Source organism: Dama dama, chromosome 11, assembly GCF_033118175.1.
Source record: "Dama dama isolate Ldn47 chromosome 11, ASM3311817v1, whole genome shotgun sequence".
NCBI lineage: Eukaryota > Metazoa > Chordata > Mammalia > Artiodactyla > Cervidae > Dama > Dama dama.
This window is the reverse complement of record NC_083691.1, coordinates 89,355,830-89,382,333: the sequence shown is the minus strand read 5'-3', so window position 1 is coordinate 89,382,333 and position 26,504 is coordinate 89,355,830. Positions and strand designations below refer to the sequence as shown.

Genomic DNA, 26,504 nt, shown 5'->3' with positions numbered 1-26,504 from the left:
GAGGAGAACCCCACTCTTCCATGTACTTTTGAATCTCAAGTCCCATTTTACAAAGGGATACTGGCTTCCCAGGTGGCGCTAGTGGTAAAGAACCCGTCCGCCAATGCAGGAGACTTAAGAGAGGCTGGTTCAATCCCTAGATCAAGAAGATCCCCTGGAGGAGGACTTAGCAACCCACTCCAGTATTCTTGCCTGGAGAATCCCATGGACAAAGGAGCCTGGCAGGCTACAGTCCATAGGGTCGCACAGAGTCGGACATGACTGAAGTGACATGGCACAGATCAACTAAGATGCCTTAACAACAGAAAGTTGAACATTTTATTGCAGTGGTCTCCTTACTGGTCTCCCTGCTTCCAGACCCCCCCACACCCTGATCTCTGCTTCTTACCGTAGTCAGAGTGATCTTTCTTCAATGTTCCTGTCCTTGTCTCTCTACTGCCTAAAGTCTTTCACTGGCTCCACATCACCCATAAGCCAGAGTTAAAGCTCCTTAACATGACCCAAAAGGGTCCTTATGATCTGACCCCAAGTGCCCCCTTAGCTCATGCCCTCCCCACTCTAGTCATATACTTTACACTCTAACAGTGCCAAACCACTTACAACTCCCCAGGCACACCATACTTCTGAATATGCTAGTCTCTCTACTTGGAACGTTTTACCATTGCTCCAGTCTCTGTACTTCCTTCGATTTGTGCATATTCTTCTATCAGTAAGTTTATCACCCTGTGTGTGTGAGCATGTTCAGTTGTGTACGACTCTTTGTGACCCTATGGAGCATAGCCTGCCAGGCTCCTCTGTTCATGGGATTCTCCAGGCAAGAATACTGGAGTGGGTTGCCATGCCTTCCTCCTGGGGATCTCCCTGACCCAGTGATCAACCCGCATCTCTGGTGTCTCTTGCATTGCAGGCAGATTCTTTACCACTGAGCCACAGGGGAAGTATTGTCATTTATTTGCTCAGGTCTTTCTTTTCTGGCTTCTCTGGTGGCAGAGACAGTAACGAATCTGCCTGCAGTGCATGAGACCGGGGTTTGATCTCTGCATCAGGAAGATCCGTGGAGAAGGGAATGGCAACCCTCTTCAGTGTTCTTGCCTGGAGAATTCCATGGACAGAGGAGCCTGGTGGCCTACAGTTCGTGGGGTCCCAAAGGGTCGGACATGACTGAGCAACTGACACTTTCACTTTCTTTTCTACTAGACAGAATCGAAGGGAAACAGAACTCAGAGAGGAAGGAGAAAAAGGACACAGGATGAAGATGGGTGAACTGTTTGAGTGTAAGGGCCATGATTATTCAGTTTTGTGGCTCAGTCCTGGTCCAGTGCCTGGTACATCGAAGGCACTCAACATGTATTTGTGAGGTGAAAGGATGGCTGGCTGGATGATGGATGAGGGCCATCTTATAAGAGAGAAAGCTTAGTCTGAGGACAAGATGGTTAAAATGTCCATGTAACAGATACCCAGAGAAAATGATGGCCTCTTCTTGCGAAGTCAGACTTCTGAGGAGCGGACTGGTCTGTAGCCTAGGAGAGGCAAGGTACCTAAGCCAGGAATGGGGAACTTTGGGATGACATAACGAACTCTGGGGGTCACTTCCCTTTTTGTCTGGATAAAAGGTCTTTGGGGAGACAGCTGGCTGGGAGCACCTGTCCCACCAGGGTGAGCGTGCAGGATGAAGACTGCTGACAGCGAGGTCCTTGACGCGCACTTCACAGTGGACAAACAGAACGTCTCCCTTTGGCCTCAAGGCAAGCATCAGCCTCTGCTCAGAGCCTGCTCAGGGCTCTGTGGGCAAACTTGCAGCTGGCTGCTCCTTCACCAAACGCTCTCCTCTGCTTCCTGCAGACCCTCCTCCCAAGACATGTCCGTCCCAGGTTCTGGGGAGACTCCTCACGGTCCGCACTGTGGTCGTCTTCCTGACGCTGGTCATGGTCACCTCTGTCCTGCTGCAGGCCATTCTCTGTAAGTCCCCAGCTTTGACCTGGCTCGGTCTTCCCCCAAGGCCAGGGGTCCTTCCCCTCTCTGATGGGCTCTCCCGCCTCTGGCTTTTTCATGTGTCTTGTTTCCTCCTCTTTCCATGTGCAGTCAGAGAGTTGGCAGTAAGACCAGCTGCTTCTCCTTCCTTTCCAATTCCGGGGAGATTTTCCTCACTGGGATCAGCATGCCTGTGCTCAAAGGTATGCTCTTTCGTTCCCAGGAAAGGTTCATCCCATCTTCATCCTGGGTCACTTTTCTCCTTCCTCTCCGAGCTCTGTGTCCCTTTGATTCAGAGCCTTGTGGTGAATCCCCAACAGTGAGTATAATGATTGCTGACCCCATGAGGGGCGGGGTCCCAACTGTACCTTCATCCCCAACTGACTAGGCCAGGTTAGGGTTGGGGAACACCTCCCCCCACCCCACAGGACCCTTTCTTGCTCTTTTCACTCTCCTGCTCCCACAAAGATCATGTCAAGGGAGATGCCCTACTTCTTCACTGGATGTGTGACTTATCTTTCTTCTTCTTCCTGCTTTGCCAAGCCTGCTTGGCCTCTGCTACTGGTAGAAGCTTCTTCCTCTCATTAGGTCTCCAGATAGCAGACAGAGGGAACATCTGTCTTCTCCCTTCAAGGCCCCAGGACACACTTGGACTTGGACTTAGAGGCTCTGAGTAGAATCTCCCCTGCTTTTAGTCCACTGGTATACTTTGGTTTCTTCTGTGGCCTGAGCCTGTAGCCTGAGCAGACAGTAACAGTGGGTAGGACAAGGGAAGAGGAGAAGTGGTTTCATAATTCTCCCTTCTCGTTTTCCTCTGGAGAAGAAATCACCTCCAGACAAGAAGTCTTCATGGCTGGCCCCTCTGATGGCCGTGAGGGACCTATGGACAGTCATGGGGGGGACGGTGCTTCCCTAGCTGTTGGGCTCTGTGGGGGTCTCTGGAAAGAGAGGGCTGGGAGTCAAGTGATGGGGCCCAGCGTGACATGAGAAGGATGACAAGGGGGTGACTGGAGGCATCTCATTACCAAATGTGCCTTGAACATGCAAAGTAAATATAGGACTGGATTCTAATCCTCTCTTCTCCTTACCTATGAGAGCCTCAAACAGAGATCCCGTGATTTACCAATCTTTGCATGATCTGCATCTGCCAGAGTCCCTGGCACATGGAAGGTGTCCATCCCATGTTTGTTGAATGAATACATTGTGACTGAATAGAGGGTAGGCAGCTGCTCCTTGGGCTGGGTCCTTGGGAAGCTTGAGCCCATACCTTCCCTCCCCTTCCTTTCATTACCCTGGGAACACCCCACTCCAGTCCCTGAGGGTCCCTGCAGCTGACCTCTTGACTTCCTCAAATTCAGATCCCTGGTTCATGGGCACAATATCAGATGTCAAGACCAATGCCCAGTTGCTGAAAGCTCGTGTGGACAACATCAGCTCCCTGAGTTCTGAGATCAAGAGGAACAGAGGTGGCCTGGTGGCAGTGGGCATTCAGGTCCAGGTGGTGAATGCCAGCTTGGATCGCATAAGTTCTCAGATCCGGAGGTTGGAAACAGGCTTGAAGGAAGCCAGTGCACAGCTGCAGGTGCTAGCAAGTAGTTGGAAAGCAGTCGATGAGTTAAATGCCCAAATCCCAGAGCTAAAACAAGATTTGGATAAAGCCAGTGCTTTAAATGCAAAGGTCCGGGAACTCCAGAGCGGTTTGGAGAGTATCAGCAAATTGCTTCAACAGCAAAGTAAGTGACCCAGAAAAGAGCATTGCAAGTTGGCCAGTAGCCCGTGGGACCTTATTAATCTCAGGCATGATGCCATTGGGCTGGTGTGTGTGGAGGAAAGCATGGGCATGGCTGGAAAGTTTAGAAGAGAGGGGCTCAGCACTGGAGTTGGGGAGGGCTTGGGGGCTGTTCAGGAGAGAAGGGACCAGGGACCAGCCGGGGCTCCCACACCAAGCCACAGAATATGAAGACATAGGGAGTCTCTCTGTCTGGGTCCAAACCTCACCATTTTCCAGCAGCTCCTGCCTAGGGCTCAGGGGCTCAGCCACTTGTGATGGTCAATGGAGAGACAGGTTCTTGATCCATCCTCTCTCACTCTCCCCTCTCTGAGCCCAGAGACTCTACCAATCTCAGACTTTCAGGATCTGAGGGACTGTCCCCATGCTCCTACACAAGGACCAACGGACCCCAGAGCCCAGCCCCATTCACTGTATGTCTGGGATCCTGCTCAGATACTCCCACCCACCCAGCACCAGAGAAAGCAGGAACACCAGAGTTCACATTTCACCCTTGTTCCCAGATGACATTCTCCAGGTGGTTTCTCAAGGCTGGAAGTACTTCAGGGGGCACTTCTATTACTTTTCTCAAATCTCGAAGACCTGGTACAGTGCCCAGCAGATCTGTATATCCAGGAACTCCCACCTGACCTCGGTGACCTCAGAGAGTGAACAGGTGAGTGCTGTCCCGTGGGCACTAGGAAGGGGGTATATTGATAGCTGTATCAGACAGGATGGGCAATATGATGCTTCATTGACAAATATTCCCAAATATCAGTAATTCTTCACAATCACTTCTCACTTACACACTCCGTGTCCACCAAGGGCCAGCAAGGGGTTTTGCTCCTTGTGGCTACTTAAGGGATTAGGCCAGAGGAGATTTCGTATCAACACACGTTTCCACAATTGCTGAGGTGAGAAAAGGGAACATGATACACGTTGGCCCTTAAAGCCTGGAAACAACACATTTCATTGGCCAAACACACGATGCAGTATTTGTAGCTTCAAAGAGGGCAGGATAGTGCAGCCTTTCCATGTGCCCAGAAAAATAGAAATATTTGTGAATAGCCTTAATGACACCATCTAGCCCAAGAAATCTTCTACCTGGTGAGACAGAATATTAAACAAGATCCTTTCATCTTAAGTGGGCCAGCAGAGCGGGTCAGAGTCAGAGTCAGGATGGAGTCCCAACCCTGTGTCTGAGGGTGCAGGGGCTGTGGCCGAGGGTGAAGATGCCCAGAGAGACAGATGCTCTGACGCCTTGTCTGTGCCTACTGTCTTCCTGCAGGAGTTTCTCTACAGGACGGCAGGCGGACTTCCCTACTGGATCGGCCTGACCAAGGCAGGGAGCGAGGGGGACTGGCACTGGGTGGATGGCACTCCGTACAACAAGGTCCAGAGTGAGAAGTAAGTCCTCAGAACCCGCTGTCCCAGGCTGACTTTCTTGGGCTGGGTCCGGGGCACGAAGAGTGGGGGGAGAGTCCCACTGACCCCAGGGTTTGCCTTTCTTCCTGTCCTTGATCAGCAGGAGCATTGACCAGAGATCTAGCTGATCTCTGCCACTGATTGGCTGTGGAACTGGGGACAAATCCACGGCTTCTCCATGCCCTCTGGGGTTTGGCAGCACGGCCGTGCACTCAGCCTTGGCAGGGACCTCATTCTAAATCTAGGTCTTTGCGCTGTGGGTTCCTCTAGGGCCTTGAGGGTGGCGGGCTGGTGTGGCCCTAAGCTGGGGGGAGATTGCAGGCTCAGAGGTTGACGGATGACTGGTCCTCTTCCTCTCAGGCATGAAAAAACTTGCAACCCTACCACCCTAGCCGAAAACTGGGGTTGAAGTCTCTTATTCATTCCCTGGAAATGCATTTTGCTTTGTTTTTTCCTTTGGTAGGTTCTGGATTCCAGGTGAGCCCAACAACTATGGGAACAACGAACACTGTGTCAACCTAAAGACTTCCGCACTGCGGTCATGGAATGATGCCTCCTGTGACAATACATTTCTTTTCATCTGTAAGCGATCCTATAAACCATCAGATCCATGACCGGACTGGCCCCTGTGCTAGCACTTTAAGCTCCAATGCTCATTGAAGTCAAGGAAATGCTCCTCTCTCCCTTGTCCTCCAAGGTGATTTTGAACCTTAATTTTTCATGCTTTAAAATTGTCCTGAAGGCATCCCAGAGTCCATCTGCCTTGGCTGGGAATTCTCTGGCCTCACAGTGGATATCCTTTCCCAGAGTCCATCTGTCTTGGCTGGGAATTCTCTGGCCAAAGGATATAGTGGATATCCTTTCCACTTCAGCTTCAAAGGCAGATGAAGTGGAAAGGATATCTTGGGTTGAAATGTGGAGGTGAGGGTAGAGAGAATGAGAAGTTTGCACTGCCCCAGTGAGATGGACCATGATACACCATCTGGGGCAGCACCCTGGGCGGGGGGTCTGTCCCTTTGGAGAAGCCTCAGCTTCACTGGGTGAAATTTGTGTACGACCATCCCAGCGATTCTCCAGAGACTGAGACTCTGGGCATTTCCAGCTGATACCCCAGAATTCCCAGTTGCCTTCCTAAGTGTTCTCAGTGGGAAGAGCTCTGCTCTTGGTAGGCCCTGTTCATGCCTTGTACCCATGGCCCCCGTCATCCTTATCCTCTGAGACCTGAGCCCCTTCCTCCCTGGGATAGGCTTGACTGGTTCAGGTCACGGGCTGAATGGAAACGTGTCTCTGCAGACCTAGACCAGTATCCACGTGCTTCTCCCTACCCATCACTTGCTGGGTGCTGCTCCCCGGGTCCCAGTCTGTCTGCCCAGCTCCTCTGCCTTGGTCCCTGGGCCTTCTCTTTCTTCTGCATCTCCTCTCTCCCCAGGGGTCGGGGGAAGCGGCCTTCAGTGGAGAGGGTACCCCAGCTTCATTAGAATAAAATGCTGCCTGGGAACATTTTCTTCCTGGGGGTACAGGTGGATGTGTGGGGTGGAGGGGACATTTGCTCCACTGGATATGAAGTTCTGGGGTGTCCTCAGGAAACATTTAGGGGTTCAAATAACAGTCAGAAAGTCCCAGCCCTGGAAATGCCATAAAACATGAGCAGTACTTATCTTTGGTTTTTACTGAAATGCAGCCGAATAGGACTGCAGTGTCTGGTGTGTCACCACCCTCTGGATGGTCTTTCTTCTTAGACATTCGTAGACCAGCTTCTGTTCTCTGGCTTTGCACTGGATGGGGAGATGCGTCAGATCTCCCATTCTTCACAGAGACCCTGATCACAGCCACCACGTCCAAATCTGCCATCCAGGGGCCGAAGCAGGAATCCAGGCTGCACCAGAGTGGAGCAGAGAGGAAGCAGAAAGGGGTGCTCTGTGAATGCATGGCAGGCTCAGCAGAGTGGCCCTCCTCTCCTTGGGGTCCTCGTTAGATGCCGTCTTTAGGGTCCTGGGCAGGGAGGATGTTTTTCTTCAGTGACTGTGACCAGCAGAGTGGTGTTATGGTTGTGAAGAGGCTGAAGTGGAGGGATATTAGGAGGAAGCTTGAAGGAACAGGGGGCATATGGGCTTTTAAAAAATGTGGTGATGATGAGGAATGAACAGTCAGTGATGGGGCTCATATGAGAGCATTTGTCCAAAGCTCCAGGGACGTCTGAAGTCTGGGGGGTAGGGGCACATCAGGGAAGTGAAGACCGGCGATCACACAGGCTAGGCTGTGTGGGCCCGGAAGGTATCTGCATCTTCTCTAAGAAATACTTGGCTGTCCTTACTCTTCATAATTTGAAGTGGCAAATTACGGGAGAATATTACTTCTTCCCGGTGTCAACTACCTGCTCACAGCACTAGCTGATGGAGAGATGAAATACAAGCTGTAGGCTCAGAGCTGCCTCTAGGGAACTATCCCATTGTGTTTCCAAACCCGACTCTGCTCTCCACTCTACTGTCACGCCTGACCTGTCAGTCACCATGTCTGGGCTGCCATGTTTTGTGTGTTCTTTATAATTAAAAATTTTAAAAAATTATTTCCTGGATGACTACTTTTTATTCACTTTTTGATGTGGTTTTATTTCATTTTTTAATTAATTTATTTTAATTGGAGGATAATTACTTTACAATATCGTGATGGTTTTTGCCACACATCGACACGCATCAGCCATGGGTGCACACGTGTTCCCCATCCTGAACGCCCCTCCCACATCGCTCCCCACCCTACCCCTCTTGGTTGTCCCAGAGCACTGGTTTTGAGTGCCTTGCTACATGCGTCGAACCTGCACTGGTCATCTATTTTACAAATGGTAATATACATGTTTTATTTATTTGTTTACTTTTGGCAGTGCTGGGTCTTTGTTGCTGCACACAGGCTTTCTCTAGGTGAGCGGGGCCTTCTCTCTGGTTGTGGGGAGTGGGCTTCTCACTCCGTGGCTTCTTTTTTTTGGAGCATGGGTTCTAGGCCCACTGTGCTGTGCTGTGCTTAGTCACTCAGTCATAGACTGTATGACCCCACGGACTGTAACCTGCCAGGCTCCTCTGTCCATGGGGATTCTCCAGGCAAGAACACTAGAGTGGGTTGCCATGCCCTCCTCCAGGGGCTCTTCCCACCCCAGGAATCGAACCCAGGTCTTCTGCATTGCAGTCAGATTCTTTACCATCTGAGCCACCAGGGAAACCCAAGAATACTAGAGTGGGTAGTCTATCCCTTCTCCAGGGGATCTTCCCAACCCAGGAATTGAACTGGGGTCTCCTGCACTGCAGGCAGATTCTTTATCAGCTGAACTACCAGGGAAGCCCGAGGCTTCAGTGTTTGCTGAGTATGGGCTTAGTTGCTCTGCAGCATGTGGAATCTTCCCAGACCAGGGATTGGACCCGTGTGCCCTGCATTGGCAGGCAGAGTCTCAACCACTGGATCACCAAGTAAGTTCCTGAGCTGCTGTATTGAGTAGCCTGTGACCCTGCCCCACACTCCAGCTTCCTCCCCAAGGTAGGCACTTGTCACTAGGGCACTGGATTCAAAGATTTGCATTGTAAGACCTAAAATTTCACTTATTGCCATGACATTTTTTGGGTCTTGCTGCTGCTGCTGCTGCTGCTAAGTCGCTTCAGTCATGTCCGACTCTGTGCGACCTCATAGATGGCAGCCCACCAGGCTCCCCCGTCCCTGGGATTCTCCATGCAAGATCACTGGAGTGGGTTGCCATTTCCTTTTCCAACGCATGAAAGTGAAAAGTGAAAGTGAAGTTGCTCAGTTGTGTCCGACTCTTAGCGACCCCATGGACTGCAGCCTACCAGCTTCCTCCGTCCATGGGATTTTCCAGGCAAGAGTACTGGAGTGGGTTGCCACTTTTGGGGTCTTACAGGGCCCCCAAAGCCTAACTATGGGTTCCTCCACTCTCACCAGATGTGTTCCCTGACCTGGCCAGTTCCCCTTGACTGGACCAGCTGATCTCCATCCAGTTTTCAACCTATTGGGTTCCTCTAACCTGCCAGTACAGAAATTATTCAAACAAGTCAGTCATGTCCTCTTGCAGGAACCAGGGGCACCTTATCGTCTTGCTGCTGCAAAGCCTGCCTCCCACAGCCCTTGCTGGTTCCCTCTGGTTTCAGGTGTAACCCCATGTGGCCTGGCATGGTGTCCAGTGTCCTCCTCCAGACTGTGACTATGTGTGACTAATAAGATGCTGTGAGTCTCATGTGTCCGGTGTAAGATGCCATGCGTTTGGCCACCTTGTACTGTCTGGGGCAAGAAATGCCTCCCTCACTGCTATGGACTGATTGAACCCACTCCCTCACAATTCTCATGTTAAAATCCTAATCCCAATGGGATAATGTTAGGAGATGGAGCCTTTTGGAGGTAATTAAGTTATGACCAACCTAGATAGCATGTTAAAAAGCAGAGACATTACTTTACCAACAAAAGTCCATCTGGTCAAGGCTGTGGTTTTTCCAGTGGTCATGTGTGGATGTGAGAGTTGGACTGTGAGGAAAGCTGAGTGCCGAAAAATTGATGCTTTTGAACTATGGTGTTGGAGAAGACTCTTGAGAGTTCCTTGGACTGCAAGGAGATCCAACCAGTCCATTCTAAAGGAGATCAGTCCTGGGTGTTCATTGGAAGGACTGATTCTGAAGCTGAAACTCCAATACTTTGGCCACCTCATGCGAAGACTTGACTCTTTGGAAAAGACCCTGATGCTGGGAGGGATTGGGGGCAGGAGGAGAAGGGGACGACAGAGGATGAGATGGCTGGATGGCATCACCGACTCGATGGGCATGAGTTTGAATAAGCTCCGGGAGTTGGTGATGGACAGGGAGGCCTGGTGTGCTGCGATTCATGGGGTCGCAAAGAGTTGGACACGACTGAGCAACTGAACTGACTGAAGTTACCAGAGTGAAGTCCTCACGATGTGATTAGTGCCCTTATAGGAAGAGACTGAGAGCTTACCTCTCTCTGCTTTCTACGTTTACAGTAAGAAGGCTCTCTGCAAAAGAGAAAGAGAGCCCTCCCCAGGAACTGTGTCCACAGCATCCTGACCTTGGATTTCCCAGCCTCCAGAACTGGGAGAAAGAAATTTCTCTTGTGTAAGCCTCTTAGTTCATGATGTTTTTGTTTTAGCAGCCTGGGTCGACTGAGACACTCACCACTGGGGTAAATAAGAAACAATCAGAACAAGGGTAGCGAGGAATCTCTGATTGGTTCTGATGTGAAGGGAGGTGTGGGACTATCTGACCACTTTTCTAGGAGAGAATTTGAACCTGGAAACACCTGGGGATTGAAGCAGTTAACAGAGAGAAGTCAAGCTGGAAGGCCCTGAGTTAGAGAAAGGCTGGCGGGATCACCACGGGGCAGCTGCAGAAACTCGGAATACGCAGAGGCTGTGAGGCAGAGAGGAGGAGCACACAGGGAATATATCTTGCAGAGAAAAGAGAAAGGTGCAGAGGTGAGGGTAGGCGAGACACAGAGGGTTGAGCAGCAGAGTGAAGGCCGGAGAGCCTGGCTGCTGAGGTTCCTGGCGCCACCCTTGCGGCAGCCAGCCAGCCTGACACTTCTGGGAGGGGCCCGCCACTCCCAGCTGATCACCCTGTGCTGTCAGGGGTTGATATGGAGGATAGAAAGCTTCTGGAGCATCTGAAGCTAAGGATCTGCATCTCCAGGAAGACAGCCCCGTACCACTCGGCAGAGACAGGGAAAACCAGTGTGAGAGGTCCCCACCGATGAGTGGCTCTGGTGTTAAGGGATCAGATAGCCATTTGACTTTTTCTGGCCCGAAAGAGAGAAATACTCTGCAAGGATGTAGTAACTTCTTGGTGCTTCTTCCTGCTGGCAGATGATGCTCTTGTAGGAGAAATGAAAGCTGGGAGCCTGGAGTGGGAAGGGCTTGGGCGCAGGGGAGGGGGTAAGAGGAGGAGTCCTGCTGACCAGGCCTGGAGGACTATGACCCTTCCCACCCCAGTCTCCATCCTTACAGCTGAGCAAGGGCTCTCTACAGTTCTGCTTTGGAAGCTCTGTCAGCTTCTCAGTCCCAGGAAACAGGTCCTGAGTTAGCTGATGTGGGCCCTTCCTGTATGTGGGGAAACAGAAACCAAGGCAGGCCCTTTCTTTTCCACTGCCACCCCTGGACGTCTGATAAGGCTCTTGAGGGTACCTCTAGCAGCCCCCCTCCCACATGGACACTCCTGGCGTCTCAGGCAGAGCTGGTGACTGACTTTACATTTTCCTGTGTCTTCTCCTCTCTCCTTAGCTTTCAACTGCCAGGAGGTGGCAGGATGGTGGATGGTGGATCTGCATTCTTCACTCACACATACACCACCCAAACACACACACATATACATACATATGCACACACAGCACACATATACACACATAAACACACATACACATATACATACACATCACCTACACATATTCACAGGCATATAAACATATGTGATCAGTCACTTCAGTCACGTCCGACTATTTGTGACCCCATGGGTATCTTGCTAGACTCCTTGGTCCATGGGATTATCCTGGCAAGACTGCTGGAGTGGGTTCCCACGGCCTCCTCTAGGGGATCTTCCTGACCCAGGGATGGAACCTGGGTCTCCTGTGGCTCCTGCATTGGCAGGTGGATTCTTTACCATGAAGTCACTTGGGAAGTCCATATGCACCTAAACACACATAGGTATGGACACATACACACATCCATATACACACACAAATATACACATACACACATATTTCACACAACACACATATCATACACACACACACATATCCCCACATTACTGTGGCATCATGAGCTGGGCATAGGCAAGCCCTCCTCTCCTCACCCTGCAGACGGGCTGTGCCCCTGGCTGGCTGTGGCTGTGTGGACACTGGCCATTGATGACACAGGCTGGACCCAAGTTGCTCTCCCGGCCTGGCCACAGGAGGAGGCACGTTCGGCCTGGCTTCTCTACCATGGAAGCTGGATACAAGGGCTGAAGGTGAAAATGGGAAAAAGCAACACAATTGGGATGGAACAGTCCATTTACAAGGTAACTGACATCTCGTAAATGGCCCACTGGTGAGATAGGGGACAAATACATAATTAGGTTTTTATATGTTAAAGAAAATGTGATCCATTTCAGTAAGATGGTAACCCTCTGAGGTGATGGGGGAGTGAGCAGTGAAAATCTACTGTCATCCTCAGAGCTGACTTCAGGAGGCCTGCCTTGACCAGCCAGGGTGGGTATTGATTCTGGCTCATTGGTCACCCCATGAGGGTGGGGACTTGGGGCTGAACAGCTCCCCTGGGACACCTCACTCCCAGGTCTTGGCCCTCAAGCACAGGCACCCTCTGACACAGTGTTCGTTTCTCCTGGGAGTTACAGGTCTCATCGTAAAGGGGCACATTGGCTTATAGAGCAATTTTGGCGAAGTCAGTCCTGAGCCTGATCAGCTCAGGGGAGCATGAATCCAATCACCTAGGGGTGAGATCTTGGATCAAGCTGGGTCCTGTCTGGTATTTTCTGACATAACTTCTGACACCAGATGTGTGGTGTTTTCTGAGACCAACCAGTTCTCTGACATCAGCTGAGTGTCTACTGCTGCTGCTAAGTCACTTCAGTCGTGTCTGACTCTACCACTCCATAGACGGCAGTCCACCAGGCCCCCCCGTCCCTGGGATTCTCCAGGCAAGAACACTGGAGTGGGTTGCCATTTCCTTCTCCAATGCATGAAAGTGAAGTCGCTCAGTTGTGTCCGACCCTCAGCGAGCCCATGGACCGCAGCCTTCCAGACTCCTCCGTCCATGGGATTTTCCAGGCAAGAGCACTGGAGTGGGGTGCCGTTGCCTTCTCCGTGGGTGACTACAATTCAATTCAATTCTGACACTCACCCATGGAGTGAGTTAGGGGCTCAGTCCCACAAGACAGCCCGAACTTCAGATACCTCGTGCAAGCAGGGTCTCCAAGCGACCACACTTCTGCCCAGCAGACTGCAAATCTGGGGGACCCCGTGACCCTTCCCAGCTTGATAATTCACTAGAATGACTCACAGAACTCGTGAAAACACTGTACTTACCATCACAGGCTAGACGGAGGATAAAAACAAAGAGCCAGATGAGGAGGAACAGGGGACAAGGTGAAGGACCCAGAGCATGGCGGTCTCTGTCCCCATGGAGTACGTGTGCAGTAGCCTTTTGGGTAGCTGGGCTTGTTCACCAGCCAGGAAACTTCTTGATGCTCTCTTGTCGTTTATGAGCTCTTATAACCCAACGAGAGAGGTGAGGGATTAGTCTTTCTAAGACTGTCTCCATCTAGAAGCTATCTAGTTGTCTGAGTCCCCTCATCAGCATGAACGCAAATATGGTTAAAAAGGGTTAGTTTTGGATAACAAAAGACATACTTGTCACTCAGAAAACTCCAAGGGTTTTAGGAGCTCTGTTCCAGGGACTGGGACAGAGACCAAATAAGTGTTTTATTCTGTTATAATCCCTTTCCCATCACGCCCGCTGTGAGGTCCTGAGTGGGCAGAGAGTCACCTTAGCCCTTCCCGTGACCTGCAGACACCTGCTGCGCCGAGCCAGCCTCCTCCTTACTAGCCTCCTGTTACTTAACAGAGTCTGAGGCTGGAATTAAGACTCAGCCATGGGTCACAAGGATGTTTTCCTATGCAAAGTTGAGAAGCAATCCTGAATTCCCTTCTAAGTGGCTGGTGAAAGGTGTCTGTGACTTTGGGGCCGAGGCTAGTGTTTGAGGCTACCCTGGAGTGCAGGGGTGGGGAGGTTGGGGCTGAGGGAAGAAGGAGGATGGGGGGGGGGGCGTGTGACTGGCACTTGGGAGCCTTGAGGGGAAGGGCCCAGATGGGGCACTTCTGCAGAGTCAGCAGCGGGGGAAGGCAGAGTTTGTAAGGAGTGACTCAGGAGCATATAAGCCCGTATCGCGGCTCCACTTCCCCACTGCTGGTTCACAGCGTGGCAGGGAGCTGCTCTGGAGGATGAAGGAAGCAGAGATGAGGGTTGACCAGGTCCACTTCTGCACAGACAACCCGAGTGTCTCCCTGTCCTCCCAAGGTGAGAAGACTGGGGCCTCAGCCTTCCTCAGCAGGGCGGGTCCGGCCTGTTGGGCCCTGGCCCCCCGCCGTCTTCCTCAGCCCTTGCCTGGCAGGCTCAGCACCGGCTCGGCTTCCCGAGTAAACAGGTGGGGCTGAAGGTGGGTCGGGCAAGGGCAGAGTGCCTGTGGCCCACGCCAAGGCTTCGCGTGAAATCTCCCCTGACTCTTTTCCCTGGGGGCTGGCAACCTGGCCAGAGAAGGAGAGTGAACAATGAATTCAGGGGGACCTGGTTTGAAACCCCATCTCTGCACACCGGGCTGGCCCCGTGAGGCCTCGGGAGCGCTGGGCTGTGATCTCTCCATTCTCTGTATACTCAGCCCCCAGACTCCCAGGCACAGCCCTGCTTAGGACACCCGCGTCAGCTTGTGGGAGCAGCAGCAGCCCCCCAGGGCTGTGAGTGTCGCTCTGGTCAGGATTCACGCAGCAAAGCTGGCCCTGAGACGCTGAGGTCGGGGTTCCTGCTGTGAGCCTCCCTCCCCCACTCCCTCCTTTTTGCTTTCGTTCAAATGATACCTTTGTTGTCTTCCATTGCGCCAGGTCCGTGCCCTGTGCGCACCCTCCAGGCTCGGGTGGTGGTCTTTTCGAGCCTTCGGTTGCTACCACAGCTTCCACAAGCCCTGGTGCACGTTCCCAAGTGCTCGTTGCCTTTCTGCAGGGTGAGCGGGGCAAGTGTCCTCAGTCCCATGGGGCAGGCCAGGAGAGTAAGCTGAGGGGCTGCGGCTGTCCAGCCCACACGGCAGCTCCTCCTGGATCCTGGCTTCTCCCCTGCAGGACTGGACCCCGCGGCAGTGGTTCCTGCAGCCCCCAAGATGCCCAGGCGTTTGAAGGCCACCCTGGCCTCTTTGGGTGTATTCATGGTCTTCTGTCTTGTGACTCTCTTCGTTGTGGGTAAGCTCCCGGGTGACCTGAGCCCCTCTGACACTCTCTCCTTCCTGCACACAGGCCCCAAAGAGCCCTAGACACTCCCCTTCTACTCCCAGGGGGGTCACTCCACCTCCAGTCCCAGGCCCAAACCAGGGCTTTCCCGGGACCCAACCAAGGTCGTTGTCCAAGGGGAGGTTCCCAAGGGATGAGGCCTGTGAGGGGAACTCTGAGGGGGTCATGGCGCCATCTCCTCCACCTCCTTCTGGAGCCCCGACTCGGGGTGGGGCAGCCTGGGGATTGTGCCGATGCGGGAATGGGGTATCTCAGCTCTACAGCACCCAAGACCTGCACTGGAGACATCCGCCTACTTCCAAGAGCTTCTGGGGGACAACCATACTGGGCAGTTTCTTGAGGAACCCGACTGTAAGTAGCCGCATGGGGGAGGGGAGGGAGCCAGAACCCTGGGTGCTCAGACCCCAGGACACATTTCTTCCTCCTCAATGTCCTCAGGCCCCTAAATGGTTTCCGTTCTCCTCACAGAAAGCCAGTATCTTTCTTTTAAACGGCTTTTTTTTTTTGAGGTACAATTGACACATAATAAAGTATACATATTTAAAGCATACAACCTAAGTTTTGACAAATATATAGATGCATGAAACATCACAATCAAGATAATGGACATACTCAACCTTCTGCCCCCAAAGTTCACTCCTGCCCTTGGCCATCCTGCCTCTCTCCTCCTCCCATTGTTCCCAGGCCACCACTGATCTGCTTGCTGGGATACAGATGGCTTGACTTTTTCTAGAGTTTTATATAAAGAGATCTAGAGTATGTACTCTTTTTTTAACCTTTGTCAGTCACGTGATTTACCAACATTTTTTTAAGTCTATGGCTTCTCTTTTCATTCTCTTAATAAGATTTAAGTTTTGGTGAAGTCTGATTTATCCATCTTATCTCCTTTATGGATTGTCCTTTTGGTCTGGTATCTAAGAAATCTTTGCCTATACCAAGGTCACAAAGACATGCCCTCAAGTTTGCTTCTGGAAGTTTTGTAGTTTGGGGGTTTTACATTTAGGTCTATGATTAATTTTGAGTTAATGTTTTGAATATTGATGCAAGATATGGACTGAAGTTCATTTTTTCTTTTTGCAAATGGGTGTACAGTCATTCCAGCACCATCAGTCGAAAAAGTTATCCTTTCTCCTTTGTATCTTTGTTGGAAACCAATTGTCCATATTTGTGTGGATTCTCTCTTCTGTCCCATTGATTTAAGGCCCTCCTGGTCTTACCTCAGCACAGTGGCTCAGGTCTCACATACCTACCTAGGTAGGGCTTTAGAAGTAGGGCAGGAGTCCTCCAGAAAGGGTCTCTGCTTATTCGGGTCCTTCTCCCTGTTTCTGAAAGGAGGCTGGAATGGGCACCTCACACCGTGAATGTCTGAGCTCACATTTTAGCTCATGGGTGCACTGAGGGTGCAGCTAGCTGCAGGGGGATTGGTGGGATGCTGCAGAGTTTCCTTGAATGACCCAACGACCAAAGCCTTTCACTAGGTTCTCCCATATCCTCAAATGGTTCGATAGGGACCCTTGCACTATGTAGCACTAGAGGTGCCATTGCAGGTCAGGGTTTGGTGTCATTGGAGGACTTCCACATGGCCCTGTATATTGAGCAGAATACTTCCTCCATGGGTACCTATTTTATTTTGTTTCTGTTTTCTTCCCCCCATGGATTTTTGATCAGAAAATGTCTATGTTTGCGGCCTACATAGTTTTTAGGAAGTCACAATTGTGAATCAAGAGGCTTCATGCTTGGTGTATAAATATAACATCCAACTAAACATGGGCTTGATTCATAACTGTTGTCTTTCCATAATGACCTATTAATATCTAATGGTGAAACTTCAGTGGAATTAAACATCAACAGCTCTCAGTGATCTAATCAGTTATTTTCAAGTTCAATTACAATGGCAGAATAATCCAGTAGGCAAGTATTTCAATCCTTCTGCTTCCTGGTTTACTAAGCAGACCTTTATTTCGTTTTTGGCTTTACATTCTCAGGTGGTCCAGCCCCAGGGCCTGGGTGGTTATTGGCTGCTTGAGGAGAGCTCAGGGTTGTGCTGCAGACATTTACCTTGGAGAATTTAAGAATGCTTCCCTACGTGATGGGCCTCTTTGGCTGCTTTCTCCATTTCCTCCCTCCAGATCCCTACCACTCAGTCAGGGTGGTGGACCTCCGAGAGGCTGTCCGACTGTTTAAAGGACATGTGGAAAACGCCAGCACCTGGAGCGTGGAGATCCAGCTATTGACGTGCAGAGTGGACAATGTCAGTTCTCAGATCCAGATGCTCGGCGGTGATCTGGAAAGTGCCAGTGCTGACATCCAGATGCTAAAAGGCCTCCTGAAGGACACCAGTACCTTGAGTTTCCAGACCCAGCTGTTAAAGAGTTCCTTGGAGGAGACTACTTCTGAGATTCAGAAGCTCCAGGGAGATCTAGAAGAGGCAAATGCTTCAAATTCCCAGATCCAGAGTTTCTTTAAAAGCAGTTTAGAAAACACTAGCATTGAGCTCCATGTGTTAAGCAGAGGCTTAGAAAATGCCAACACGGAGATCCAGGTGTTGAAGGCAGGATTAGAAACGGCAAACGCTGAGGTCCGATTGGCAAACAGTAGTTTAAAGAATGTTAATGCCCAGATCCATGTTTTAAGAGGTAATCTGGATAGTGTCAGTGATTTAAGGGCCCACCATCAGGTTTTAAGGAGTAGTTTGGAAAGCACCACTGCTGAGATGCAGAGGTTAAAGGGAAGTCTGCAAGATGCAAATGCTTTAAACTCTCAGGCCCAGACCTTTATAAGAGGCAGTTTAGACAACACCAGTGCCCAGATCCAGGTGTTAAGAAGTCATTTGGAAAGGGCTGGAGGTGAGATTCACTTGTTAAAAAGAGATTTGGAAAATGTCACTGCCCAGACCCAAACAGCAAACAGTCTCTTGGAGCAGACAGATGCTGAGATGAGAGTATTAAAAACAGAGCTGAAAAGTGCCATTGCCTTAGGTTCCAAGATTCAGGTGTTAAATGGTCTTTTGAGAAATGCCAGCCAAGAGATACAGACCTTAAAACAAGGAATGAAGGATGCTGTAGCCTTACATTCCCAGACCCAAATGTTAGAGAGAAGTCTGCAGGAGGCCAGAACTGAGATCAAGACATTAAGAGACGATTTGGGGAACACCGAAACCCTGACGACAACAATCCAGGAGCAGCAGAGAAGCCTGGAGGGCTTCCGCACAGCCTTGGCTTCACAGGAGCAGCAGCTCCAGAGGACCCACAGTAAGTGCAGTGAGGGGCCCGAGGAGGGCAGAGTCTCCTGTCTCTTCGGCCTTTTGCTTATTTCAACATGCATCCCCGGGAAGGAGTGTGGGTGCTGGAGAGGGGCTGGATCCAACCAAAGGTGATGTAATCCCTGCTTACTCTCTGACCAGAGTGACAAAACCTACATCTGGGAAACAAACGCGGTCTGGTGTATAATAGGGACAGAGTGTGCTAGCAGGGCCAGAAAGCCTGATTTCCAACTTCTGACTAGCCCAGATGCTGTGGTTTTTCTCAAGTTGTTCACCTTCTCTGAGCTTTCCTTTTCTCACCTGCAAAGTGGGGAAAATAATACTTGCTCCCCAGTGAGGATCAAATGACTTAACACATATAAAGCATTTAACAAAGTACAGCATTCCTGTATACATCTGACAAAAATTTCCTGAGGCCCTAGGATGTGTCAGGATCATAAAGATTAACAAAATGTGATGCCTGCCCTTGAAGCTTATAGGCGGGTGGAGCAGCCTTGCACAAAAGGCCTAAGAGGTGCAGTGTTGGGAGTATGTCTAAAAACTGTGGGGTGGGGAGGAGCAAAAGAAAGGACAAGAAGGGGTCTTCTCAGGGCTGATGTCCTTTGGTGCAGACAAGGATCTTCCAAGGAGGGAAGCAGTTTTCTGGAGGAGAAAAGATCAAAGATGCTTCAGTGGGAATTTGGCCTTTGAACTGAGGCCTGAAGGATGAGTAGGTGTTTTCTAAGCAGATAGGATAAGGGAACAGCAGGTCACAGGCATGGAGATGTGAATCTTGAGGTTCAAGAAACTTTTGGCAGGTCTGTCTGACTGGACCATGGCCATGAGGGCAGTTGAGGAGACGCAGGCCGAAAAGACAGTAGGTAAGGGTCAGAGCAGTGGCTTTCAAACATGTAATCACAGCATAAAATTCATTTTACATCATATTTGTTGTTCAGTTGCTCAGTCATATCTGACTCTTTATGACCCCATGGACTGCAGCATGCCAGGCTTCCCTGTCCTTCACCATCTCCCAGAGTTTGCTCAGACTCATATCCATTGAGTCAATGATGCCATCCAACCATCCCTAGTATAATTATGTGTCTCTCTCTCACACACACACATTTCAAAACGCAAAGCTTTTACCACATGAATGCACCCATATTTTATTGTCTAGTCTCCAAACTCCCTCTCCCTGCAACAACTTCAACAAAATCCACCAGTGGGTTGATGATGGCAGGTGAAAAAACACTGTGTGAGAAAGGGAGGCAGCTCTGCAGAGACACCAGCTACATGTGGAATGGCTCTGAGTTCGGGTTTCATCCTTTTGGAAATGAGTATTTGTCGAAGAATTTCAAGGAGGCTGACTGGATGGGTCTATAGACTGAGACAGGGAATAAAAGGAGAAGACAAGCTGTGAGGTTTGAGCATGCTGAATCTGAGATGCCATGGGGGTATTCAAGCGGCCATCACCTGGGGGCTGTCAGGGGTGTAGCAGAGCAGTCCTGCTGCAGACACAGATGCGGGACCCCTGGGTATGTTGGTTCTGGTTGTGGCAGTGGGAATGCAGGAGTTTGCATGAGATGAGATGCTTCATGAGAAGGAAGCTGAGGGTGGAAACAGGAAGTCAACTTTTAGGTGACAAGAAGGGAAAGAAGTGTTTTTGAAGGAGACTGGAGAAGGCAATCTCAGAGGCAGGAGGAGAATTTGGAAGTGTGCAGTTGGGGAAGCTAAGGAAGGAGAGCATTTCATGAACAGAGTGGCTGGTTCTGGTAAGTGTCTACGAGCCCCAGGTAAAGAAACCAATAAGCACCCACTAACTCTGGGCAGTTAGCAAGTGATTGGAATAAAGTTTCAGTGGAGAGTTGTATGTGGCCTGGAGGCCAGGCCACAGTCAGTGGGAAGTGAGAGATGAAGGTGCCCCAGTCCTTTAAGGGGCTTGGCTGAGAAGAGAAGACAGATGAGGCTGAGGTGAGGGAGATGGGAAGGTAGAAGCAGGGGTTAAAAAACAACCTGTGCCATCCATACTTATATCTCAAAACCTACACATTAATTGTAGATGTGGCAAATATTGAAAAAGAGAAAGATGAGAATAAGACAACTTGCATTTCTGTAAAACGTCTATTGAAAAAATAAGCCACTGCTAATATTTTGGTGAAATTCCTTGAGAGGGCTGGTCTAGGTTAGGCTAGGCTTGATCTGAGGGTGAGACAAAGGCACCAGCAAAGAGGGAGAAGATTGAAGGAGAGAGAAAAAGAGAGTGGGGGAGGGGTTGGGGAGACAGTGTTGGAACCTGGGAGACAGAGAGAGAGAGAGAGGAGAGAATGAAAAGCATAGCAGAGTGATTGGCCTTGAAGGGCTGGGACAGTACATGAACCTCTGAGGCTGGGGGCAGAGGAGGTGTGGAAGTGGATGTTCACCCAGGTTTGCAGATGTGGGTACAAGACAATGAGGGAGCAGATATTTAGTGATGTCTTTGTGGAGTAAGAGGTCCCTGGTCAAAGGTGACAGAAGAGGGAGAGCGCTGTGAGGGAGGGGGCCATTTGGAGCAACTGCTGAAATATGTGGCTGACAAATGAGGGGCTTGGAAGACAGCAAGGACCCGCTCTGCTGTTTCCCTCTGTCCCCATATGTCTGTTGGAAGCCTGGAAGTCTTCCCTTCTTGACATGTCTCCTATGTCCCGCCTGCTGTCCTCCTCACTCCCTCCGCCTTGCTCCTGCTTTGGTAGGGACAAATGTTTCTCCACCTTGGGGACACACTGGAATCACCCCATGAGTTTTTATAAAACTGAAGCCTGTAATCCACCTCTAGAACTCTAGAACTTTTCTTTGGGAGGGCAGGCGCTTATTCTGGGATGCAGCCTAGCATCAGAATTAAAAACAACAACAACAAAAAAAACTCCCTAGGTAGTTCTAATGGTCAGTTAGAGCTAAGAACCATTAGTTTAATTTTTTTTCTTAAAGGGCCAAACAGTTGATGTGTTGAGCTTCTGGCTGAACAGTCTCTGTTGCAACATCTCTGCTGTTGTAATGATTAAGCAGCCGAAGACCATCTGTCAACTGAAGGGCGTGGCTGTGTTCCATAGGTATACAAATTCTGTAAAGTAACTACCCTTCAATTAACAAATAAATGTTTAAAATTAAAAAAACTTCATTTGTGAAAAGAAGCTGCTGGCAGACTGTAGTCTGCCAATTCTTGGTTTGGACTGCTGTTCCTCAGACTTTGGAGTGTATCAGAATCACCTGGAGAGTTTGTTAAATGAAGATTGTCAAAAAACAATTCTGAATTCAGCTAGTCTGGGATGAGTCTGAGAACTGGCATTTCTACCAAGCCCCAGGTGCTAATGCTGGTGTACTTGGGACCACACTTTGAAAAACACTGGTTTACACACTCACCATCTATCATTCAAACATTGGTAACTGCGTTGTAACTGGTGTCTCTGGTCCCATTAAGATTGCCTTCTTCCTGTTCGGCAACCACTCCATCACGAGGCAAATCTGAGCATATCTTGATCTTTCTTCAAACCCTCCAGGGCTTCCCACTGTTCCCAGGAAAAAACCCAAACTCCTTCACACAGGATGTATGATTTAGCACTGGTGAACCTGTCCAAGTTCATCTCCCATCCTTTGTGCTTTGACCGTGTCTGCGTGCATGCCTAGTTGCTTCACTTGTGTTCAACTCTTTGTGACCCTATGGACTGTAACCCTTCAGGCTCCTCTGTCCATGGGATTCTTCAGGCAAGAATACTGGAGTGGATTGCCATGCCTTCCTTTAGGGGATCTTCCCTACCCAGGGATCGAACTTGCGTCTCCTACATCTCCTGCATTGGCAGACAAGTGCTTTACCAATAGTGCCACCTGGGAAGTCTGTGCATTGGCCATAAAGTACTTGAACAGATCAGGCTGCACCATGCTGTTTCACACCTTTGTGCTTTTGCAACGACTCTCTCCCCTGCCTGGAATTCTCTCCTTGCCCATCTGGCAAACTCTTTCTCAGTCTTTGAAGACTCAGCTCAAGTGAATCCTCACCTAGTGTCTTTCCTGAGCCCTGTTTTCAGCCCAGCTGAAGGAGACCACACGCCCTTTTGTGCCTCTAACATGCCATGGTTTCCAATTAATGCATCTTCAATACCATTTTTATGTCTATCTCATTTGCTGGACAGTAATTCCCTTGAGGGCATGAATCATGTCTAATTGATCTTTGTATAAAGGTTCCTGATTCACAGAAGTTAAGGTATATTGAATAAAAGAATACATGAATGAATGAGTCTGTTTTGGCACCATTTCAAGAAGCTGTGATTAGGAGGCTGTTAAAGAACAGAGTGTCAGGACAGAGGGGGATGAAATAGTTGAGGGAATCAGGGCTTGTGTTCATAGGATGAATCATTAGGGTCTGAAATTGTGAGGTCAGGCAGACCAGGGGTTGACAAGGTCCCAAGTGTGGTTCTTGGTGTGGACAGCTGAAGTAGATGGAGAATGAAGTCAAGGGAATGAGTGAAGATACAGGATGGCTGTGAACTCTCCCAGAAATGAAGGGAACTGAGATGCAGGGGACAAGCAGGTGATAGCAATTAGTTGGGAAATTGAGTAGTATAGCTAGGAAGCAAGAGCCTTGAAAGAGTATGGCTGGGTAGCAGAGCTGACTGAATACCCCTGGAGTGATGGAGCCAGATACCCCGAGCTGCTTCCCTGCTCTGTGGGGTAGTGGGCTGGGGGTGCAGCCTCCCAGACTGTGGCCCTTTAGCTGAGGGCATCAAGTGTTGCAGGGTCTTGTGACCCTCAGTGGTCAGTTCCTGGAGGGAGCAGGATCTGCAGCTAGCTCCTGGTTCTCTCTCCTTCCCCACCTTTGCTCCAGATCAACTTCTCCAGCTGATGGTGAAAGACTGGAAGTCCTACAATGGGAACTTGTATTACTTTTCTTCTGCCAAGAAGACGTGGCAGGAGGCTGAGCAGTTCTGTGTGTCCCATGGAGCCCACCTGGCCTCGGTGACCTCGGAGGAGGAGCAGGTCAGAGCTGTGGGCTTGGGGTGCTGCTTCTGGGACTGATGTGGGGTCAGGGGCTTTGTACTTTGGCCTTCCCCTCTTGGAGTGGCGTGGCAGTCCTTCACATCTCCTCTGTCAGTCAGGGAGCAAATATTTATTGAATTCTGATGAACATCTTGCACTGGAAGTATAAGCACTGACAGCAAACCCAATGTCCTCAGTGAAGGAGGGAGACCCCAGGGGGGCCAGCAGAAAGGAAGGGCAGAGGGAGGGGCGCCAGGTAACTGCCCTCAATGTGCTGGGTGCCTCCTTCCCCCTCCCCATTCCCTCATCTTCCTCTCAGGCTTCCTCTCTAGTTGTCAATCTTGACTTTAATGTCAGTTCATCTCATGGCTATGGAAGGCCCATGAGCAGACAATGCAGGCTTCTTGGGAAGGTCAGACAAATATATGAGTTTGAGGCCATAAAGACAGCTGAGCACCAAATAATTGATGCTTTCAAACTGTGGTGCTGGAGAAGACTCTTGAGAGTCCTTCAGACTGCAAGGAGATCAAACCAATCAATCCTAAAGGAAATCAACCCTGAACATTCATCAGAAGGACTGTTGCAGAAGCTGAAGCTCCAATACTTTGGCCACCTGATGCAGAGAGCCAACTCAATTGGAAAAGACCGTGATGCTGGGAAAGATAGAAGGCAAAGGAGAGGGGGACCTCAGAGGGTGAGATGGTTGGATGGCATCACTGACTCAACGGACATGAATCTGAGCAAACTCTGGGAGATAGTGAAGGACAAGGAGGCCTGGTGTGCTGCAGTCGATGGGGTTGCAAAGAGTCGGACACAATTTACTGACTGAACAACAACAAAGGCACCAGGGCACCAGAGTGGCCCATATGCCAAATGTTCTTTATCAGAATTTACTAAAGTTACTGACAAGGACCCCACTGTACATTTGGCCAGATTTAACTTACAGACCTACCCATCCCTTGTGGTTTTCCTGAGACTGTTCTTGTCTGTCTGTCAAATGACATGCTATTTTGTAAAACACATCTTAAAAAAACCATGGCCAGGTCTGTCTTTGTCCCAGGAAAGCCACACTCCTCATCAGGTAAACATGGAAGAAGCTGAACTTCCCTGAGGTGACCTGTCTGCTGCCCTAGCTCTGGAAGACCGGGGAGCCCATGGCGTGGGGTGCAGGTCCTGAAGCGGGGGCTTCATGCCGCTGGGACTGGGGAGAGCACGGCATGGATTCCTCTTCACGTGGCCTGGTGAACAAGCTCCTCACACGGGCTCACAGGACACTGCCTTTTCTCCACAGGCATTTCTGATACAGTTCACGGGTTCCGTTTACTACTGGATTGGCCTCACCGACCGCGGTACGGAGGGCCGCTGGCGCTGGACAGATGACACACCATTCGATCATGCTGGGAGCAGAGCGTGAGTCCTGCCTCTGTCTGGTGCCATCTTAGGCACTGTCTGGGACAGGTCTGTCTATAGACTCGGTCCTGCGTGTGCATCCCTGTCCAAGAAGTGTTAGCATTGTGTGTGATCTATGTGTATGATGTGCATGTGTGATGTGTGTATAAGGTGTGTGTATATTTGACTGTGTGGTTGATGTGTGTGGTATGTGTACAATGTGTGTGTACACCAGCATAGCTGTGATCCTTGCCTGGACCCCTTCACGGGGGCATCAGAATAAGACAGGTCCTGGGGCTGGCAGGCACCCTGCGATGGGGTATTGCTGTTTTGGATTTTTTTTTTTGGCCTATCCTATACCCTACCACGTAGGCCTGGGCCCGAGGAGCCTTGGCCCCATCTGAAGGCACTAAATATGAATTCTGGTGGGGGGCATTTGTAACTTTAGACACACTTACCATCCCTCCATTCTCAGTAATGGAGGACCACCTCAGCAAAGCCACCCTCAGGGCACCTGGGGCCACCAGGGGTCTAGGGACCCATGTCACTTCAGCTCCTCATGCCACAAGCAGGGGGAAGGGACACTTCCTTCATCAAGCAGAATGAAGCCCTCTTGTTGCCAGGTTTTGGGATCAGAATCAGCCGGACAACTGGCCACACGGTATTGAGCGGTCGGAAGACTGTGTCCAAGTGCAGCGGAAGTGGAATGACATATCCTGCTCTGCTCTCTGCAACTGGATCTGCAAGACGCCTGTGGGCCAGCTGTAGCCCAGGGGCAGGTGGGACTGAGGCCCTTCTCCACGACACCTTGGGAGCCGCTCAATCAACTGGTTCGCTGGGGCCTTCCATTCAGTCTTTGCTTTTCCTGACCTGTCCTTTTGAAATAAATCTTTGGAACATGTTCACCTAACGTGACCCAGCACGACCAGCAGCTTCTCAAGGAAGAAAAAAAGACTTGTGTCTCTATATCCCCTCGGCAACCAGTGCAGGGCTGTCAGATGGCGGCTTCTCAATAAATACTCCGATGAACCAAAGTTTGGACTTGTCTCTGCAACAGCCACCAGGCTCGCTTCTCCCTGCTTTGGTTCTCCTTCCCTCAGGGTCCCTTCTGTTCTGAGATAAGGATGTCTTTGTTTAAGGGCTTTATAGCTAGGCCCTTTCAGTTGGTTTGTTGCAGACAGCAGAGGTTGACCACAAACTACAATGACTGGGCAGCGTACATGTTCCCAGAAGTCATAGCCACCCAGGTGTTCTCGGCACCTCCTTTGTTGGAGACGGGGCTGGAGCTGGAATTTTCCAAGCCCTTTAAAGTCACTCCCCAAACTCATTTCTCCTGAGTGGCTGGCTTTACTGTCTTCAGACTGTTAATTCTCAGGGACGTTTCTCTGACTTTTCTTGCCCCCATTCACCCTTCCAGGGACTCAGCTTTCTGCCAGCTCAACTTAGAATGAGAATTTCTAGAGCAAGTGTTTTGCCTTAAATACTGGGGTCTTATCCTTAACGTGCCCAGGGAACCCAAGACACATTTCTAGAGTTCTTTCTCTGCCTTACCCTGCATTACTTTATACTCTGGCCTTTTTGGGTGTGTTCATGGTCTCCTGTCTTCTGGCTCTCTTCTTTGTGGGTAAGTTCCTGGGTGACCTGAACCCCACTGACTTT

At 50.3% G+C, this 26,504-nt stretch overlaps 2 protein-coding genes across 2 annotated transcripts; both read left to right on the top strand.

Annotated features, from left to right (window-relative positions):
• The first annotated feature begins 1,328 nt into the window (after positions 1 to 1,328).
• CD207 (CD207 molecule) lies at positions 1,329 to 7,037 on the top strand. The gene is made up of 6 exons (XM_061155662.1): positions 1,329 to 1,745; positions 1,843 to 1,959; positions 3,330 to 3,704; positions 4,264 to 4,415; positions 5,028 to 5,146; positions 5,628 to 7,037. Exons 1-6 carry the CDS (start codon positions 1,670 to 1,672, stop codon positions 5,776 to 5,778), a joined length of 990 nt encoding a protein of 329 aa, XP_061011645.1. The 5' UTR covers positions 1,329 to 1,669; the 3' UTR covers positions 5,779 to 7,037.
• A 7,084-nt stretch (positions 7,038 to 14,121) lies between these two features.
• On the top strand, positions 14,122 to 25,879 carry CLEC4F (C-type lectin domain family 4 member F). Its single transcript, XM_061156315.1, has 7 exons — positions 14,122 to 14,234; positions 15,047 to 15,163; positions 15,467 to 15,562; positions 17,341 to 18,462; positions 23,305 to 23,456; positions 24,748 to 24,866; positions 25,469 to 25,879. The coding sequence occupies exons 1-7, from the start codon at positions 14,159 to 14,161 to the stop codon at positions 25,611 to 25,613; spliced, it is 1,827 nt and encodes a 608-aa protein (XP_061012298.1). The 5' UTR covers positions 14,122 to 14,158; the 3' UTR covers positions 25,614 to 25,879.
• Positions 25,880 to 26,504: the final 625 nt, after the last annotated feature.